The sequence below is a fragment of the Dendrobates tinctorius genome, unplaced genomic scaffold (genome assembly GCF_039654945.1).
Source record: "Dendrobates tinctorius isolate UK_male_01 unplaced genomic scaffold, ASM3965494v1 ptg000011l, whole genome shotgun sequence".
Lineage (NCBI taxonomy): Eukaryota > Metazoa > Chordata > Amphibia > Anura > Dendrobatidae > Dendrobates > Dendrobates tinctorius.
This window is the reverse complement of record NW_027361679.1, coordinates 77732705-77752332: the sequence shown is the minus strand read 5'-3', so window position 1 is coordinate 77752332 and position 19628 is coordinate 77732705. Positions and strand designations below refer to the sequence as shown.

General features: G+C 44.3%; 1 protein-coding gene across 7 annotated transcripts in view; it reads left to right on the top strand.

Moving 5' to 3' along the window:
- WRN (WRN RecQ like helicase) overlaps window positions 1-19628 on the top strand; it is a 281559-nt gene that overhangs the window by 225614 nt on the left and 36317 nt on the right. For all 7 annotated transcript variants that reach the window (XM_073543508.1, XM_073543546.1, XM_073543535.1 and 4 more), the window contains 7 exons: window positions 4508-4583; window positions 4662-4738; window positions 5215-5293; window positions 11349-11461; window positions 13450-13564; window positions 13855-13986; window positions 16449-16611. In XM_073543508.1, the coding sequence (XP_073399609.1) occupies window positions 4508-4583; window positions 4662-4738; window positions 5215-5293; window positions 11349-11461; window positions 13450-13564; window positions 13855-13986; window positions 16449-16611 (755 nt within the window). The remainder of the gene's footprint in view (window positions 1-4507; window positions 4584-4661; window positions 4739-5214; window positions 5294-11348; window positions 11462-13449; window positions 13565-13854; window positions 13987-16448; window positions 16612-19628) is intronic.

The following is a 19628-nucleotide window of genomic DNA, read 5'->3' as shown; positions in this document are numbered from 1 at the left end:
TTATTTTATTTATAACTAACCAGAAACTTGGGAGCTGTGTGTGGTCATTAGAATTAGTATGATTATTGACCTTTATTCTTTGACGGCTATACCACTTAAAGGAGTTATACAAAGAAGGTTGGAAGCTATATGCCATAAAATCAATAGTTTTATTGTAGATTAATTAAATGCATAACAGTATGATGCAATTCATATGGGAGCACAAAATGCAAAGAAAAAAGGCCTGTAAACCAGGTACATAGGGTTCAAACCTTCTTTGTATGATTCATGTATATATGGAAGTGCCGATTCATTTGGCGATGTATAATGTTGTGATGCACTTAAAGGAGTTATCTAACCATAGTCTGTGTTCCAACCATAGTCTAGTCCTTTTTGCATGAATTAATGAGGTCCTAGCAGTAGAATCACTCCCCAGTACCCTCTACTGTAGAAGATCAGCCCAAGAATAACAAAACTTTTTAAAAGCAGAGTTAGGCCTCTTTCACACATCAGGTTTTCTCCGTCAGGCGCGATCCGGCGCTTTTGACAGAAACCGGATCCGGCGAAATGCAATGCCGGATCCGGTTTCCCCCCAATTGACTTGCATTTGCGCCGGATTGCGCCGGATGGCCATGCGTTTCATCCAGTTTTCGCCGGATCCGGCAATGTGTCGCGATCCGGCGTCTGGAAAAAACGGCTACTGTAACGTTTTTTGTCTCCGGCGTAAAAGCCGGACACGCCGGATCCGGCGCATCCGGCTTTTTCACACAATGAAAGCCTATGAGCGCAGCAATGCGCCGGATCCGGTTTTTTGGTCTGAGCATGCTCAGTAGCTCTGCCCACAGGAGATATATAAAAGCAAGACAATGGGACCCTCAGCCACACCAACATGCCACCCAAGCCAAGAACCAGGAGCAGGAGAAGGCAGCAGACATCTGCAGCAGCAGCACCATCAGCACCACCACAAATGGAGCAGCAAATGGAACATGCTGAGGAGGGGAGTCCAGCAGCAGATGAGAGACGGTAATTATCAAATCCCCCATTCCTCCAAACTAGGGCCATGGAATATCAAGATATTCATTGGCCCTTTGTTTCTCTTTATTCAACAGCCGCCAAAGAGATGCAGCAGCAGCAGCAGAAATGGCATCACTGGCAGCAGCAACAGCAGCAGCAATACCCACAGCCATGGAGTCTGGCCATCAACAGGACAGCACATCTTCTTCTGGGAGCCCTCCCTCGCATCGTCAGCGTTTGACGGTAAGTTTTTATTTCCAAAATCCATCATCTCTGTAATATATGTCTATTCATTGCCTTTTATTTCAAAACAGGAATCACAAGATGAAGAGGAGCTCCCAGAAGAAGAAGGAAGGGGTGGACAGACACCTGGAGTGGGCTCACAATTGGTAAGTTTTTTGCATCAAACGCAGAAACACAACATCACACTACACACAACACATAGAAAACAACGTTCTGCAGACCACACACAGCAAACAAATGCCTACATCCAAAGACATAACATTTTTTGTTTTTTTCTCTAGTCTTCCCAATCTGGTGCTCGGCCAAGAGGTCCTCGCAGTGCCTCCCAGGGTCGTCGGCGACAGCAACGCGGCGGTCACCAGCGTGTAAGTATAAATATTTTTGCTTTGGTTTTTTTTGCACTTTTTATTTCATTTCTTTTGTGGAGGCTAATTATGTTATTTTTGTCTTTTTCTTTAACAGCCTTCACAGCGTGCTCCCGACTCTGACGGTGAGGATGGAGGGATTGATGTGGACCGCCTCATCGATCTCGTCAGAGAAAGGGAGCCGCTCTGGAATATGGCTGACCGCCGCCACGCTGACCTGATCGTTACCCGACGACTCTGGGAGGAAATCTGTTCGCTCCTTGTGGGCCGCTGGGAGGACCTCGATGTTCGGGCCCAGATTAAAGAGCGTAAGTATATACAGTACCGGTTGCTTGATGTAAACCAGTGTTTCCCGAACTCCAGTCCTCGTGGTCCCCACGGATCATGTGTTCAGGATTTCTATTTACTATGGAAATCCTGAAAACATGACCCCTGGGGACCATGAGGACTGGAGTTTGTGAAACACTGATGTTGTATACTAACCACTCCTTTCTCGTTTCAGGGAACAGAATTGTGAATCGGTGGCGGTCTGTGAGGGATCGTTTCAAGAAGGAGTTCAATAAAGAGATGCGGGCCCCGAGTGGATCTGGAGGACGCAGGAGCAAGTACAAGTACGCACAAGCCCTGTCGTTCCTCCGGGAAACAATGCTCACCAGAAGGTAAATATTACACACCACATGTGAAAAAAAATGTTTAGATGTAACTTTTTTTTTCAGCCAGGGCCATACCATGTCAGTATTTTAATTGTTTTTTTTTCTCTTTATTCCACAGCACGGTGAGCAGCACTCGGGAGCCTGCACGATTGGACCCTTCTGAGGCGATCCCTGAGGAGACCGGCACCGAGGGACACTTCGACCGCCCCGGTACATCTGCACCTTCCCAGCCTTCCCACACATTCGACCCATCTGTCCCATCCACCAGCACAGGAGCATCGTGGCCGCCTACATTACATGAAGCTGCTGGTGAGGAGATCGCTTTCCCTTTACCCCACCCTTCTGCCCCTGCCACCTCTAGTACACCTGCGGGTACTGGGCGGCAGCGGCAGAGGGGTCAGGAAAAGACTTATGCGCAAGAGTTCTTGCATCTGAATGCATCTTTCCAGAACTGTCTAAAAGTCTTGTCAGAGCAAATCTCAGCAGGCTTTCAGCAGATCAACTCCAGCATTCTGGAGGTGAAGACACTTCTGCAAACCATGCATTCAGAAGCAAGATCTTCGCCAAACCACACCTTTTTCAGGTCTGTTGTGGAGCGCATGGCAACACTATCTCCTACCCAGCAGATGCATGTAATGCATTCGTGCCACGGTGCTCTACAGCAGGTTACCTCCCAACCTCCACCTCCCACCACTGTAGTTCCTCCACCTGCACCCCCTCCAGCCACTTTCCATCCTCCCCCTCCTATTACATCTGCACCCCCTCCAGCCACTTTCCATCATCCCCCTCCTATTACATCTGCACCCCCTCCAGCCACTTTCCATCCTCCCCCTCCTATTACATACCAGCAACCTCACCAGTACCAGCAACCTCCCCAGTACCAGACATCTCCCCACTTCCAGCAACCTGCCCCGTACCAAACTCCTTCCCCGTACCAAACTCCTTCCCCGTACCAAACTCCTTCCCCGTACCAAACTCCTTCCCCGTACCAAACTCCTTCCCCGTACCAAACTCCTTCCCCGTACCAAACTCCTTCCCCGTACCAAACTCCTTCCCCGTACCAAACTCCTTCCCCGTACCAAACTCCTTCCCCGTACCAAACTCCTTCCCCGTACCAAACTCCTTCCCCGTACCAAACTCCTTCCCCGTACCAAACTCCTTCCCCGTACCAAACTCCTTCCCCATACAACTTTCCATCAACATCATCTGCTCCTACAGTCCCTGCCCAACCCTCCACTCCACCGCCCACCACCTCTTCTGCCTCCAACATGTCCACCCATTCTGTAGCTTTTTCCACACCTTCACCTCTAACTGTTCCTTCCCCACCACGATCCCAGTCCTCTCTCCACACACCCAGTGTCGAAGTGTCCCGCAGCCCCTCCAGCAGTATTTCCACCCCACACTACACAGATTTGTAATTTTTTTTTTTTTAATAAAAATGCCCATTGGGTTTAAAACCTTTATTAAAAAAGTTTTTTGCACTTTAAAAACATTTTACAAAAAAAAAAAATTTTAAATAAAAGTTAAATTATCGTTTCACAATGGTTGTCTGTCTTTTCTTTCTGCGGCGAACTATGTTTAAAAAAAAGGTTAAATACAGGGTATTAAAAAGGTATTCAAAACCAGGTATATAACTGTGGGTAAATTTTAGCTTTTTGCCACAGTTGTGTTCCTGGTTGTGTTTGAAGCAAAGTATTTCACCTAAAAAGTTGTGTTTATTGTTGGTGATTTCCTAACAATGTACACAACTTTTGTTAAAAGGTGAAATACTTTGCATAAAACACAACCAGGTACACACCTGTGGCCTAAAGCTAAAAATAGTAGACCATGACAAGATAGCCAACTTTGGTTGGCAAAGGTATATACTGTTGGTCCAGAAGGTACACAAGTTTAGGGCACAAATCTTTCACACTCTGTCATCCTGCCAGTGTACTCTGCCTTGAGGGTCAATTTTAAAAACCGGATCCGGCGTAATCCGTCGAAAAACGGATAGAAAAACGGATGAACCGGATGAGACGGATCCGGTTTTGTCTGTCAAGAACAAGAGGGATCCGGCAGAAAACCGGATCCGGCACATCAGGTTTTACAAAACATTTGCCGGATCCGGCATTCCGGCACGACGCCGGATCGCGCCTGACGCCGAAAACCTGATGTGTGAAAGTAGCCTAAGGGGGCTCAAGGATGGACTGTAAAAGAATAGCTGGAGGCTTGATAGGATATAATTGCATTTTTGACTTATCTATTTTGCATTAGTTTGCAGCCACGTTCTCCAATGGTTAGGCAGCTACTGCCAGATGCAGGATCAAAGAAGCATGAAGCTTCCATTGAGGTTAGTTTTTTTGTGTTTTCGCGTTTCTGTTCATTAGTCTTGGTGGCAATATATCTATCAGTTTATTTTCATTTACAGAAAATCTCACTGAAAGACAAGTATTCATATGAGGAACCTGGCAAACTTTCAAAAACTTCAGAAATCCCCTCAACCAGGTATTACTCAGTGAGCATCAAATATTTACCTAGTTGAAGGTTAAATTAAAGTACAACAACAATGGTCTGTGGCCACCATACTTGAGCCTTGCGAACCTCCTCCTACCTATCGGTATCCTTGGCTCGGGGTAACCTCATGCAGCAACTAGGAAACATGGCCTACTTGTAAGAAGACATACAGGGGATGCTGGCAGGATGTAGGAGGTTCGCAGGATTCAATTCCATTGGCCACACTTCAGTTGTAACTACTGAACCAGGGTCTTGCAAATCTTTTTGCTCAACTATAATGTTAGGCCATCAGCTTTCTTCTCGTACAACACCATAGTTTTATCATGTATATTAGAAATGCTCAACTCTATGTAGACTGTCTGTCTATTTAGATTGATTTAAGTTGGAAAGCTTATGTTTTAAATGTTTAGTCGCTTTGAATGCACAATAAACATTGTTAATATTCTGTATTGATTTCTTTATTTAAGCATTTTGAGATTAATTTCACCGCGCAAACTATCCAAACCACCAGAACCAGCTTTGTCTCCAAGAGAAATGGAGCTACAGGTGAGATATGATATAAGCCAATAGCTGATAACATTATGTGGCGGACTTGCCCAAGTGCATTAAAATTCTTGTTCCTTGTATATGGTTTGGTCCATGCCATATTGTATGCTTTCTTCAATAGAGTATTAAGCGTCTTGTTATTGGCAGTGATTGCAGATAAGCCATCTTTTTGGGTGGGTTCTTGAATAGCGGAAACTTTTGGGATTGAGAGGAGTAAAGCACATACTTCCTGTGCAATGTCATGGATCAGATAGCTTGCGAGCTATGTGGCTCTAACTCCTTGATTCTTCCTTGGTGTCATTTATCACTAACTCCAGGTCATTTGAAGATGGTAAATTCTTAAGTTTATAATCATCAGATGATATGTGCAGTTGGTTAGGTGTAGAGCAAGAGAGCCACTATAATTTACCATATTAGATAGACCTTGGTCTCGGGTCCGATCTCTGCCAGCTTTAGATCTTTTCATAATCTGCCCTCACCTCTGCTAAACAGGCCTACTTCACAACCCTCGTATCTTCCCTATCTTACAACCCCAAACAGTTATTCGAAATGTTTAATTCCCTCCTCAACCCACCACTGCCCCCTCCAACCTCCCTCATCTCTGCCGAGGACTTTGCCACACACTTCAAAAATAAGATTGACCATACAAGGCAAGTCTTCATCATTCAACCACCACAACCCCTTTGTATACCAGACCAATGCCCAAACCCCATAACCTCCCTCTCCAACATCACTGAAGGGGAGCTTGATTGTCTCTTCTCCAAATCGCACCTCACAACCTGTGCGCTCGACCCCATCCCACCTCCTCCCCAACCTCACCACCACACTTATCCCCTTTCCCTAACCCACCTCTTCAACCTATCACTAACGTCCGGTACCTTCCCTTCTGCTTTCAAACATGCCACAATCACGCCTATCCTTAAAAAGCCAACCCTCGACCCAACCGCTATGTCCAGCTACCGCCCAATATCGCTGCTCCCATTCGCTTCCAAACTCCTAGAGCAGCACGTCCACGCAGAACTTTCCTCCCACCTATCATCTAACTTACTCTTTGACAATCTACAATTTGGTTTCTGCCCTCATCACTCCACTGAGACAACCCTGACCAAAATTAGGCTAGTTTCACATTTGCGCTTTATAGTGCAGCGACGGCCTGCGCACGGCCGCCGCTAAGCCCCCCCCCTCCCTCCGTGCGCTAGCAGGATTTTGCCGTGCGCTACGCACTTTTGAAGGTGCGCCGTGCACGCCGAAATGCAACATGCTGCTTTCGGTGCACACAGGCGCACCTTCAAAAGTGCGCAGCGCACACCAAAATCCTGCTAGCGCACGTCCAGCGCACGATCTGCGCACCCTATGCTAAAGATAGTAGGCGGCGATGACCGGATGGGGCGAGCAGGGAGCCGGGAGGGGGCGGGGCTTAGCGGCAAAAATGTGAAACTATCCTTACTAACGACCTACTTACAGCCAAATTAAACGGACAATACTCTATACTCCTGCTTCTAGACCTGTTTTCTGCATTCGACACAGTTGACCCCTGCCTCCTACTACAGATCCTCTCCTCCTTTGGCATCAAAGACCTCGCCCTATCCTGGATCTCCTCATACCTTTCCAACCGCACATTCAGCGTCTCCCACTCCCACACTACCTCCTCATCCCACCCTCTCTCTGTTGGAGTCTCCCAAGGCTCTGTTTTAGGACCCCTACTCTTCTCAATCTATACACTTGGTCAGGGGCAACTCGTAAAGTCCCACAGATTCCAGTACCATCTTTATGCTGATGACACTCAGATCTACCTCTCTGGCCCAGACGTCACCTCTCTGCTGTCCAGAATCCCAGAGTGTCTATCAGCCATATCCTCCTCCTTCTCCTCTTGCTTCCTCAAGCTCAATGTGGACAAATCTGAACTCATCATCTTTCCTCTATCTCACAGATCTTCCTTACCCGACCTACCTATAACAATTAATGACATCATGCTTTCCCCAGTACCGGAAGTCTGCTGCCTCGGTGTAACCTTTGACTCTGCCCTCTCCTTCAAACCGCACATCCAAGCTCTTTCTACCTCCTGTCGCCTCCAGCTCAAAAATATTTCCAAAATCCGTCCTTTCCTCAACCCTCAATCTACTAAAATTCTTGTGCATGCCCTCATCATCTCCCGCCTCGACTACTGCAACATTTTTTTATGTGGTCTCCCTACTAACACCCTCGCACCTCTCCAGTCCATCCTTAACTCTGCTTCCCGACTAATTCATCTCTCTCCTCGCTACTCCTCTGCTTCTCCCCTCTGCAAATCTCTTCACTGGCTCCCATTCCCTCAGCGTATCGAGTTCAAATTACTAATACTGACCTACAAGGCCATCTATAACCTGTCTCCCCCATATGTCTCTGAACTAATCTCCCGATACCTTCCCTCACGTAATCTCCGGTCATCCCAAGACCTCCTTCTCTCCTCCACGCTTATTCGCTCCTCACCCAACCGCCTCCAAGACTTCTCCCGAATAGCCCCTATCCTCTGGAATTCTTTGCCCAAAGATGTCCGGCTATCAACCACACTCGGATCCTTCAGACGGAACCTGAAAACCCACCTCTTCAAGAAAGCCTGCAATGAATCCCGCTACCTCCTCGCCACTACCGGAGATATCGCCTCAACAAACACCGGAACTGCTGCAACCCACCAACCTACTGTCTCCTTCCCCACCATCCTGTAGCATATAAGCCTGAAAGGGCAGGGCCCTCTCCCCTCTGTTTTCTGTCATTGTTAGTTTGTTTACTGTAAGTCATATCTGTAATTCGTATGTAACCACTTCTCATGTACAGCACCATGGAATCAATGGTGCTATATAAATAAATAAATAATAAAAGATGGTAAGTACATAGATTCGCCAATCAACAGATGGAGGAGATTATGGGGAAAAAAGCACAGCACACTGTAATGATCCCTAGTTTTGAATCGACAGGATAATGCAAAATAAATGTTTGCAGGCGCTAAGCTCTATGTGTCCTTACGCTATGCTGTTCAGGCTAGGCCCTCCTCATTCCTCAATAGATATCTATGAAAACGCTTACTACATCCCCAAATCGCCTCCTTTTACTTTTATGTTTCTAGCGACAATGTTATAACCTGTGAAAAAAAACTTACTGGAATTCTAAACCAAATACAAATCCATGCTTATCCACACCTGTCAATTCTTGGCCTATGATTTGATATTGATGCTGCACCCAACTTTTCCTTTTCCCCACTTTGACTTTTTTTCTTCTTGTTACTTTATCATTTTATGTGCAATTAAATTATTTCATTGCACAGTTTTACTTTTTGTATGATGAACCTCATGTTCAAGGTTTTACATTTGTTTGCTTTAGTAAAAATTCAGAACTCAATAAATTATTTTAAAGAAGCACTCCCATAAAGTTTTTTTTTTCACTAAATCTGTGTATATGTAGTGTAAGTGTATTAATATACTCACTTACCGCCACCTTCTCTGGGATCAAGAACCGTACTTCTCAGTGACGTCACTGCACTGCAGACTCTCCAGATCACGCTGTGACTTTTACAATCTAAACCTATGGAGCGTCTGTGGGCTTACATTGTAATAGAGATTTCTGTCTCACACGTAGAGCACAGTGCGACCTGGAGAGTCTGAAGATCAGTGACATCACTGAGAAGAGGGGCACAATGCCAGTGGATCCCAGAAAAGGTGAGAATATTAATCCACCAGCACTGTACTACATGCACATACCCACACATTTAGTGGAAACAAAAACTTCCAAGAGAGGGCTTCTTTAAAAGAATAAGTGATTACAAACCCAAGGTAGATGGCTTGCTTCTAGGTGTTCTGCTCCAGTTAGCTGTAGGGCCATAATAGAAGAGCGGTGGAGTTAGTATAAAATGGACCGACTCAAACACCTAAGATATATAATACATTGGGTACAGTAGTACAATGCAGAATTTGCTGTAAATTTTTTCCTAAGAATTTGCTAAAGTTATGAAATGTCCTATAAATGTTTGTTATATTCCTGATCTAAGGATCTTGGCTTTTAGGTGATATGAATCTGCACTGCACTTTATGTATAGGCGCAGTAGTGAATCTGTGCTGCACTTTATGTACATGATCAGTAGTGAATCTGTGCTGCACTTTATGTACATGCTCAATAGTGAATCTGTACTGCACTTTATGTACACGCTCAGTAGTGAATCTGTTCTGCACTTTATGTACATGCTCAGTAGTGAATCTGTGCTGCACTTTATGTACATGCTCAGTAGTGAATCTGCTGCACTTTATGTACATGCTCAGTAGTGAATCTGTGCTGCACTTTATGTACATACTCAGTAGTGAATCTGTGCTGCACTTTATGTACATGCTCAGTAGTGACCAGTGCTGCACTTTCTGTACATGCTCAGTAGTGAATCTGTGCTGCACTTTATGTACATGCTCAGTAGTGAATCTTTGCTGCACTTTATGTACATGCTCAGTAGTGAGCTGTGCTGCACTTTATGTACATGCTCAGTAGTGAATCTATGCTGCACTTTATGTACATACTCAGTAGTGAATCTGTGCTGCACTTTATGTACATTCTCAGTAGTGAATCTGTACTGCACTTTATGTACAGGCTCAGTAGTGAATCTGTGCTGCACTTTATGTACATGCTCAGTAGTGAATCTATGCTGCACTTTATGTACATGCTCAGTAGTGAATCTTTGCTGCACTTTATGTACATGCTCAGTAGTGAGCTGTGCTGCACTTTATGTACATGCTCAGTAGTGAATCTATGCTGCACTTTATGTACATGCTCAGTAGTGAATCTGTGCTGCACTTTATGTACATTCTCAGTAGTGAATCTGTACTGCACTTTATGTACAGGCTCAGTAGTGAATCTGTGCTGCACCTTATGTACATGCTCAGTAGAGAATCTGTGTTGCACTTTATGTACATGCTCAGCAGTGACCAGTGCTGTAGAGTCATAGTTGAGATGAATCTGTGCTGCACTTTATGTACATACTCAGTAGTGATCAGTGCTGTGGAGTTGAGGAAACTGAGGAGTCGGAGGTTTGGCTTACTGACTCCACAGCCCTGTGTAACAGTTGTTATTCACTGTAGACACTTATCAAACAACTAGATCTAGTTGTATAGATGCTGCAAATGTAAAATCAACATTCATATGATTTTAGAATGGATTAAAAACACATGTGACATGCACAAATGTGAACAAGTCTGTTGGACAATGTTCACACCACCCACTGACCGAAACACAAACAAAAAGCACAGAATGACAAATGTGCAGAAATACCTTGCAGTAAGACATATGACAGTAGTCAGCAAGTGCTGATAAAAGGTAACAACAAATACAGGGTATTTAGTCGATACGTTTTTTTGCAAAAAAATGTATGCCAAGCTGCTCCACCTCGTCAAGGTAACCCGTATTGAAGCAGTCCCTATCTAATGTATTTAAAACCTGAACATATGAACAGTGTTTAAATGAGCAGGATTAAGACAGGCGCTTTCTAGTATGTGCACGTGGTATAAGACAGCTCCTTATGTGCATGTCACACGAGAGGGGTGGGGTCTCTCAAATCATGCACAAGCATGAAAAAAACTGGATTAAAAACATGTGCATGTCACATGTGTTTTTAATCCAGTTTTTTTCATGCTTGTGCATGATTTGAGAGACCCCACCCCTCTCTTGTGTGACATGCACATAAGGAGCTGTCTTACACCACGTGCACATACTAGAAAGCGCCTGTCTTAATCCTGCTCATTTAGATTCAGGATTACTGTTGTATAAAGTGTTCAACGATGCACAAACTGTAAACCCTCAAACTGTAAAGCCTCATTGTGTGTTCTATCCATATTTTCACTGATAGAACATACATGAAAATCACTGATTAAGCACTGATGGTAAAAACTGACCAAACACCCATAAAATTCTGATCCAAAACTTTGATGAAGAGCAGAATGTTTTTGTGTACATGAAAATTACTGATGTCTAAATGACTGCTAAATCTGTAAAAAAAAAAAAAAAAAAAAGTAAAAATAAGTAATTTTTTTTTCTACCCTTGCAGACTACATTGTATGGCAAACTTGTAGCAGCTAGGCAAAAAATAGCCAGTGAGAAGGATATCCCACCAGCTGTATTAGCTACAAACAAGGTGCTTGTGGATATGGCTAAAATTAGGTAAGTTTGTTTTTTCTTCTCTAAATTATTTTATTACTAGCTGAAGAAATAATAATGATTATATATAAATAAATATAGCAAAAAACAGGGAAACCGCACATAAAGTAAAAAAAAAGTGAACTTTAAGGCTGTGTGCCCACTTTTGTGTTTTTTAAGCATTTTTGCCGCGATTTTAGGCGCGAAAACGCTTAAAAAAACTCATACTGAACACACCCCATGCATTTCTATGGCATTCCGCACATGCTGTGCTAATGCTGCGTTTTTTTCAACGGCGGAATCGCATCACAGAAAAAAACGCAGCATGCTCATTCTTTTTGCGGAATCACCGCGGTTCTGCAAAGAATTGCCACGATTCCGCACCCATAGGAATGCATGAGATCCGCTTACTTCCCGCATGTGGCTATTCCCACCATGCTCAAAGTGAGCGTCTCGTGCTGATGGTACCCACGGTGTGGAGGAGAGGAGACTGTCCTCCAGGCCCTGGGTACCATATCCCTGTAAAAAAAAATAAAAAATCGGGTTATATTCACCTTCCGGCATCCCGCGCAGCCTTCCCGGGCCTCAGCGATGCTTCCGTTCCCAGTAATGCCTTGCGGCAGCGGCAAGGGCCTGTGATGACGTGAGTCACGCGAGACCGCTACAGTATCGCGAGACCTCGTCATCAAAGGTCTCGCGATACTGTATCGGTCTCGTGGTTTTTTTTTTATTATTATTTTTAACATTCTATCTTTTACTATTGATGCCGCATAGGCAGCCTCAATAGTAAAAAAATTGGTCACACTTGTCAAACACTATGTTTGACGAGTGTGACCAACCTGTCAATCACTTTCCAAGCGATGCTTCATATCGCTTGGAAAGTGCATGAATTCCGCACGCAAAAATCGCGGCAAAAACGCGAAAATAACCGCGCAGAAAACGCACCGGAAAAAAACGCGCATTTTCTGGGAAGGAGTCCAGTTTTAGTGTCTGGTTTTAAACGCTACGTGGGAACATAGCCTCATGCCCAATGACGCCATTAAAGTTCACTTTTTTTTTTTTACTTTATGTGCTGTTTCCCTGTTTTTTGCTACTTATTCTGCTATGCCAGTTGAACACTGGTTGAGGAAGCGTGCACCACTTCAATAAGGTATTGCTTTGGTGCTTTTCCAGTTTTTTCTTGAGAGAGAGAGATTAAATAAATATATATATATATATATAATCAGCCTGGGGTCAGAACCAGAGCGCTGCGTGTCACGATCCTAACTTCCATACCGGGGATCCCTTTAAGAGAGGCCTGGGGTCAAAACCAGAGCGCTGAGTTGATTTGCCATGACTTCCATACTGGGGATGCCTTTAAGAGAGGCCCGGAGTCAGAACCAGAGCGCTGACTGGATTTGCCTTCACTTGCATACCTGGGATCCCCTTAATAGAAGTCTGGAGTCAGAATCAGAGCGCTGAGGGATTTGCCCTAACTTCCATAGCGGAGATCCCTTTAACAGTGAATATGTGCCTATAGGACTATGGGATGGAGGATGTGTGATGGGTATATGGGCACGGGAAGGGGTGATTCATTTCTGGGGGCCAGACAATGGCTGGGAGCTTATGTTCAAGGGGATGCTAGATTTCTCCCACCCGGTCAGTGTCTACTGAGGTGTTGTGGAGTGGGGAATCTGTTGATCATAGCACACATACATACACACATACATACATTCATTCATATATATATTCATATACTGTATATGAGAGAGAGAGATGTTTCTGACATATGATGGGACATATTGATCAAGTAACTGAAACAGTAAATAAAAATGTTTTATGGAATACATTTCGGTTGAAAACACTTGTTGACCAAAAAGCATTTTTTACCCTAAAAAACTAGTAGTAAGGACTTGCTTGGGTAAATGACAAAAAATATTTTGAGCAAAGTGAAGGGAATAAATATTCTCGTTGTGTTACATTGTTCCTACAGTATACAAATCATTCTGTGTTATTTCTCAATAAATCTATAGGCCTACCACAATTGAGAATATGAAAAAACTTGATGGCGTGTCAGATGCGAAGGCTAATATGCTTGCACCCCTTGTGGAGGTTGTGAAGGAATTCTGCCTCGCCAACACTTTGAAGGTATTGGACATTTATATATTTATGATGTTTTTGTGCCTTGTTCCTCTCAGTTCAGATAACATTTACTCGTAGGGAGATTACTTCCAAACTTCATACTGACCGACCGTCTGCCATTATCCAGCAAAGTATATCTTTCTCTTGTCTTGCATAATTAGTCAAAAATTTCGAAAAGGTCAATGAAGATTTATAGTGTCCATTAAATTAGTGTTAACTAAAATTGATGTCTCACTTGACCAGTCAGTCCAGTGAACACTAATTCTTGAATAAACTTTATGCATGTTTACTTTCAGGCTGGTTCACTTAATGTTCCTTGTCCAAATTTCCCAACCATTGTGGCTGTTCCCAAAAGCTCAGCATGCCTGGCACTCCCAGAGTCTCCTCATACTACCTACTCCTTGTTTCAGGAACAGCATTTGTCAATGGTGAGTGTGACAGTCTTTTCCGGTAACTGGAATTCTTTGTGCTTTGATAAAGAAGCCAATCTTATATTTACGTCAAAGCATAATTGAAATAGATTTATACAGTCCTTCTCATCGTTGTTGACAACCCTTCATTTTTTTTTCATAGACTGTACAATATCTTCAGAAATAATTGGAAGTGTACCAAAGTTATATCCTTAGGATTTTTTATTAGTGATCCAAAGTAATAAAACACAATTTACATGTTGCGGAATAAACAGCATGTACAGCAATAAAGTCACCCCTAATTAATACTTGGTTGCACACACTTTGGCATTGATGACAGCCTACAAACATTTCTTGTAGCCATCAATAACCTTCTTGCACTTCTCAGCTGGTACTTTTCTTAAATAAGCACTACAACCATCGTATTGCTTTTTCGATTGTTCATTCTCCTTCAATGAAAGCTTTTATCTTACCAAGTGTACAGCTTGTTTCCATGGAGTTTGACCACTAGAACCTTGTCCAGTATGCAGTAATTACATTTCAAGAGATGAGTTAACTCCTAACGTAGCGAATGTAAGGAGACTACTGAGTTGTGAGGTGCAAAGAGACAACCTTAGAATACCCTTATAAGTTAGACTACATTTCCCATGAAGTCAGGATCTCATCAGAATTCTGTAGATTCATGCTAATGACAGCTGGTCATATGATCCAACTTTCTATGATAAGGAAGGGGGGATGTACTGTGTAGTCCCAGTTTAGCTGAGATCAAATAAATTACACAGCTAGAAAATCGTTGTTGAGCAAGCATTATATGTGTAGAGAAAAACAAATGTTAAACTGCTTCTTTAAATCCTCATTCTTCATATTATATTCTTTACATCCCAATATGCCGTGACATGTAATTAGTATGTAGTATTTTAAATCCCTTTGTAGAAAAAAAATAATCTAAAGCTCACCATATACCAATCATAAATTGTCCAAGCCTGTCAATCTTGTGTATGGACGAGGTCCTGCTGAAAGAGTAATCTGGTGCGTCTTGATTTCAACATTTAGGAGAGTCTCTCACATCAACACCCGGCACTCAGGACCGGAGCTGCAGCTGCATGAATTTCTCTGCAGCTGCAGCTCCGGTCCCGAGTGCCGGCGGTAGCGCCGGGTGTTGATGCCAGAGACTCGTGCGAGTTTCTCACGTCACGCACGGTAGTGTGATCCCGGCCTTAGGACCGATATTCCTGCTGGAGATGAGCTGATGCCAAGGTTTCTAATTTTGGTTAATTTTCCTCTCCTTGTTTTTTTTTTTTTTTTGTTAAACTCTTTTTATTGAAAGATTACACAAAATAATGTAACAAGCATGTGACATTGCAGTGTAAAATCAGAGTAATCCATCTAATCACCATCCACAATATCAGTTATAAATCATACTTTCAATAACAAAGTAAGCAAACAAAACAAGTGAAATATAAGATTAAACATAATGTATTCTCCACAGCATTGCACTTCAAACCAGGAGGTTCTTTATCAGGGTTCTGAGTTTGTACCAATTCAGGTTATAATAAACAAATATTCCTGAGTCCACATAAAGCATCACGTTCATGCACTGAAGAGAAAATATCTCGGGTTATACTGTATCACGCGGTTTCCTCTCCTTGTTTAAAAGAGTTGAAATAAATAACTGAATGTGGAGGTCATAAGGAATAGCTGTTGGTGGAACATCTATTGATGTCTACAAAAAGGGGCCCTAATACAAAATCAACAGCAAACAACTGAAAATAGGATATACAGCAACGATAGCACCAGTATAAATTGCTAGTAAAACCATTAATGTTTATTGAATCAATACACCTAGAATAATAAAGAAATGCAATGATATACAATGTAAACAAGGTGGACTGCAACCAAGCAGGGACAGAGAACCATATACAGTTAATAGGAAGGAAAGTGCATGTAGTGATCTGTATACAGGTACAAGTGATAGGATACAAGGATCCAGATATGCACTGTATAAATGGCATGTTAAGATACAAGGCAGCATTGACAAAGAAGCGATACTTGCGTTGGGGCAGCGGGGACGCCATACAAGTACACCACTTCATCATGTAAGTTCTCTGTCCCTGCTTGGTTGCGTCCCACCTTGTTTACATTGTATTTCATTGTATTTATTATTCTAGGTGTATTGATTCAATGAACAGTAATGGTTTTACTAGCAATTTATACTGGTGCTATCTTTGTACAACTTCTATTGATGTGTATGGTCAGCTTTACTGGGATTTAATGGTTATTACTCATTTCCTCCACCACGGTCTCTGCAGGATAGAAGAATACACAAATCACACAGGAGCACATGGTGTTCATCAGATACACTAACACTTATAGAAATACAAAATGTCACATGGCAATATCTCAGTGAATATGAAACCCATGGACATCGTGTACATCTTACATTTGTATTTCAAGTGTATTGTTTGTATTTTTCTTTTCAGCAAAAAATTGCTGATACCCGAAGTATAAGCTTGACAGCTGTTGGCATGCATTTATGGCAAGCACTGAAAGCTGGTTATCCCCTTGATGTGCAGCGAGCTGGCTTGACACCTGCTATTCAGAAGACAATTACAGAGATCATTAAAGGACCAACCATCAACTCAGGTCAGACATAAAAATAAATCTTTTTTTTTTTTTTTTTCACAGATGAATTACACCTGTCATACATGTACAGTGCAATGGGCAAGGAGTTGTTGCAAAGCAGCGTATATCTATTGTCAGCAGTACGTTATTGCTGACACCCTGCTGCAACAGCTACTATTGATGCTAGCACCATTCCTGTCCATTTTGTCCTCTAGATACTATCGTCAATAGGGACCACAGCCTCTTAATTGTTGTGAGAGGCAATGGGGCTCCCTCTTTCACTTCTTAAACGCCTCCACAATCTGATCACAAAGTTCCGATAGTGACTATGATGTCGTAAGGCCAGACAATGGTCTCGGAGTCTTCCAGATACAGAAATCCTGTCAGAATAGAACTCTAATAGAATAGAACAAATACGCTGGAATACAGAAGTATTGCAGTGTGTCAGACTAGCAATCAGACCAGTGAAAGTCAACATTCCATAGCAGGACTAAGTAAAAAAAAATATAATAATTTTCAGTACTGTGGCAAAGTCACAGCTTTAATGGCGTCACTGATATAAAGCCCAGAGTTTTTCCTCCAGCACACTAAGTCTGGTGAGGGTTTAAGCTAATTTGTATAGTGGGCTGGCTTTTATATGAACATCCATAGAGAGGATGTCCACCTTATCTCCACCCCAGGGTGTGATCTGGGTCTTAAAGGGAATCTGTCACCCTTTTTTTGGCCTTGCAGCTGCCAGCATACACATTGGGGGCTTATCTACAGCATTCTGTAATGCTGTAGCTAAGCCCCCGATGTAACCTGAAAGAGAAGAAAAACACGTTATATTATACTCACCAAGGTGGGCGGTCCGGTCCGATGGGTGTTGCGGTCCGGTCCGGCGCCTCCCTTCTTCATGCGATGACATCCTCTTCTCGCGTCCTGAAATGGCGCAGGCGCATTGTTCTGCCCTGTTGAGGGCAGAGCAGAATTCTGCAGTGCGCAGGCGCCAGACCTCTCCCGACGCCTGCGCACTGCAGGACTCTGCTCTGCCCTCAACAGGGCAGAGCAATGCGCCTGCGCCGGAGCCATTACAGGACGGGAGAAGAGGATGTCATCGCATGAAGAAGGGAGGCGCCGGACAGGATGGCAACACCCATCGGACCGGACCGCCCACCTCGGTGAGTATAATATAACGTGTTTTTCTTCTCTTTCAGGTTACATCGGGGGCTTATCTACAGCATTACAGAATGCTGTAGATAAGCCCCCGATGTCTATGCCGGCAGCTGCAAGGCCAAAAAAAGGGTGACAGATTCCCTTTAAGTAGCTGGCCTCCAAATGTGTCAGTTTCATTTTCAACACATTAGCCACCTCTGTGCTCAGATCTGTCAGCGGCAATGTGACCTCCTTATCTAGAACATTAAGTTTGTTTGCACTTGACCCCATCTCTTCTTCAGAGGGTTCAGCCTGACTTGCCTTTCTGCGGCTGCAATGTCCCCGGTGACGAGGGGAACCCTTGCCATTTTTACTCAAGTCCACCTTAATGCACTCTCATTCCCTTGCATCACTGTCCGAATTGGCATCACCACCACTCACCCTGTCACCTTAAAATAACAAGTCCCCACGTTAACGGGTGTCAGACCCCTTTCCTGGTGCCACCCCGTTTTCAACGGTCACACATTTGGTCACCCCAGCTAAGTCCCAAAGTACAGACCCACACTTTTTCCCGGTCACCCCTAACTCTGGGACCTCGACCTTAGAGGGCGCTACCTCTTCTTGATACATCCCATTAGCAGGAACCCCTTCCGCCGCCTGCTGTGGTGGGTCTCCCTTAGGTCATTCCGGCTCCCTTGTGAGCAATCAGAAATTCCCCTCTCCTCCCACAAGTCTCAAAACCATTTCGGCCTATTACAATAGGGAATGGCAAGTCCAGGATTACAGGAACCTCATGGCTGGTAATAATCGTGGGTGTCTCAAAGATTACCCTGGACACTGGATAATCCTTAGAGACCCCATGGATGCAGTAAACTTCCATCTTCCTTCTGGGAATCGGATAGATGGAGTGTGGCGCTCACCAGGGTCACCGGGCTCCCTGAGTCTAGAAGACCAGTCACACACACTCCATTGACTTCCGCATTACACCTATGTAACCTCTTGTCAGATGGATAGTTTGTGCATAATCACGGACCTGCGTTGTTCAAACGTTGTTCCCAGCAACATTCCTTTGGTTCATTCGCCGCCGCCCCTTTTTGTGCCACCACCCCTATTTGGGTCACCGCCCCTTTTGGGACTCCACCCCCTTTTGGGCAACCATCCCTCCTTGGGGTGCACACTGTGGACTCCCCTTGCCCTCTTAGGCCCCTCGCCACCTGTGCTCGGCAGTCTGTCCGCCCCAACAGTTCCTCACAGTGAGGCTCCTCACCGCTCCGCAAGGCTCTGCACAGTAAGGCTCCTCACCGCTCTGCCAGGCTCTGCACAGCGAGGCTCCGCACGGCTCTGCCAGGCGCCGCACGGCTCTGCCAGGCTCCACAAGGCTATGCAAGGCTCAGCTCTGCAGATTTCGTGGACGCGCCGATCCACAGAAAGCCGCCCGGAGTTCGTGGACCCGCCGATCCACAGCAGTCACCTGCTGTAAACCTCCCAGGTACCTCGTGGATCGATACCCGCATTCTCCAGTAACTGTGACGATTCTCCACTGTCCGTGGACGGGGAGTACTCACTTGGCCGGTCATTGAGGCATACGCTGGGACACTCAGGGTTAAAAGCAAAAGTCCATTCAGTTTATTAATACACAGCATAAACCGAATTTCAAGTATTTGATAATATGCAGCACCCCGTGCACCATCCGGCAACCATTCGGCTCCACAGAACCCACGGTCCTCGCTGAGTCTTGGTGTGCCTAACACGGTTTAGTGTCCGTTAACTGTGCGTAACGACCCCATAGGTTCCCAGATAACTCTTATCGTCAGAGGCGTCTTCTCCGGAGGTATACAACAGGACTCTTCTCTCTGGCTCAGCCTAGCCGGCACTGCCCATTCACAAACACACAGAAGCCATCT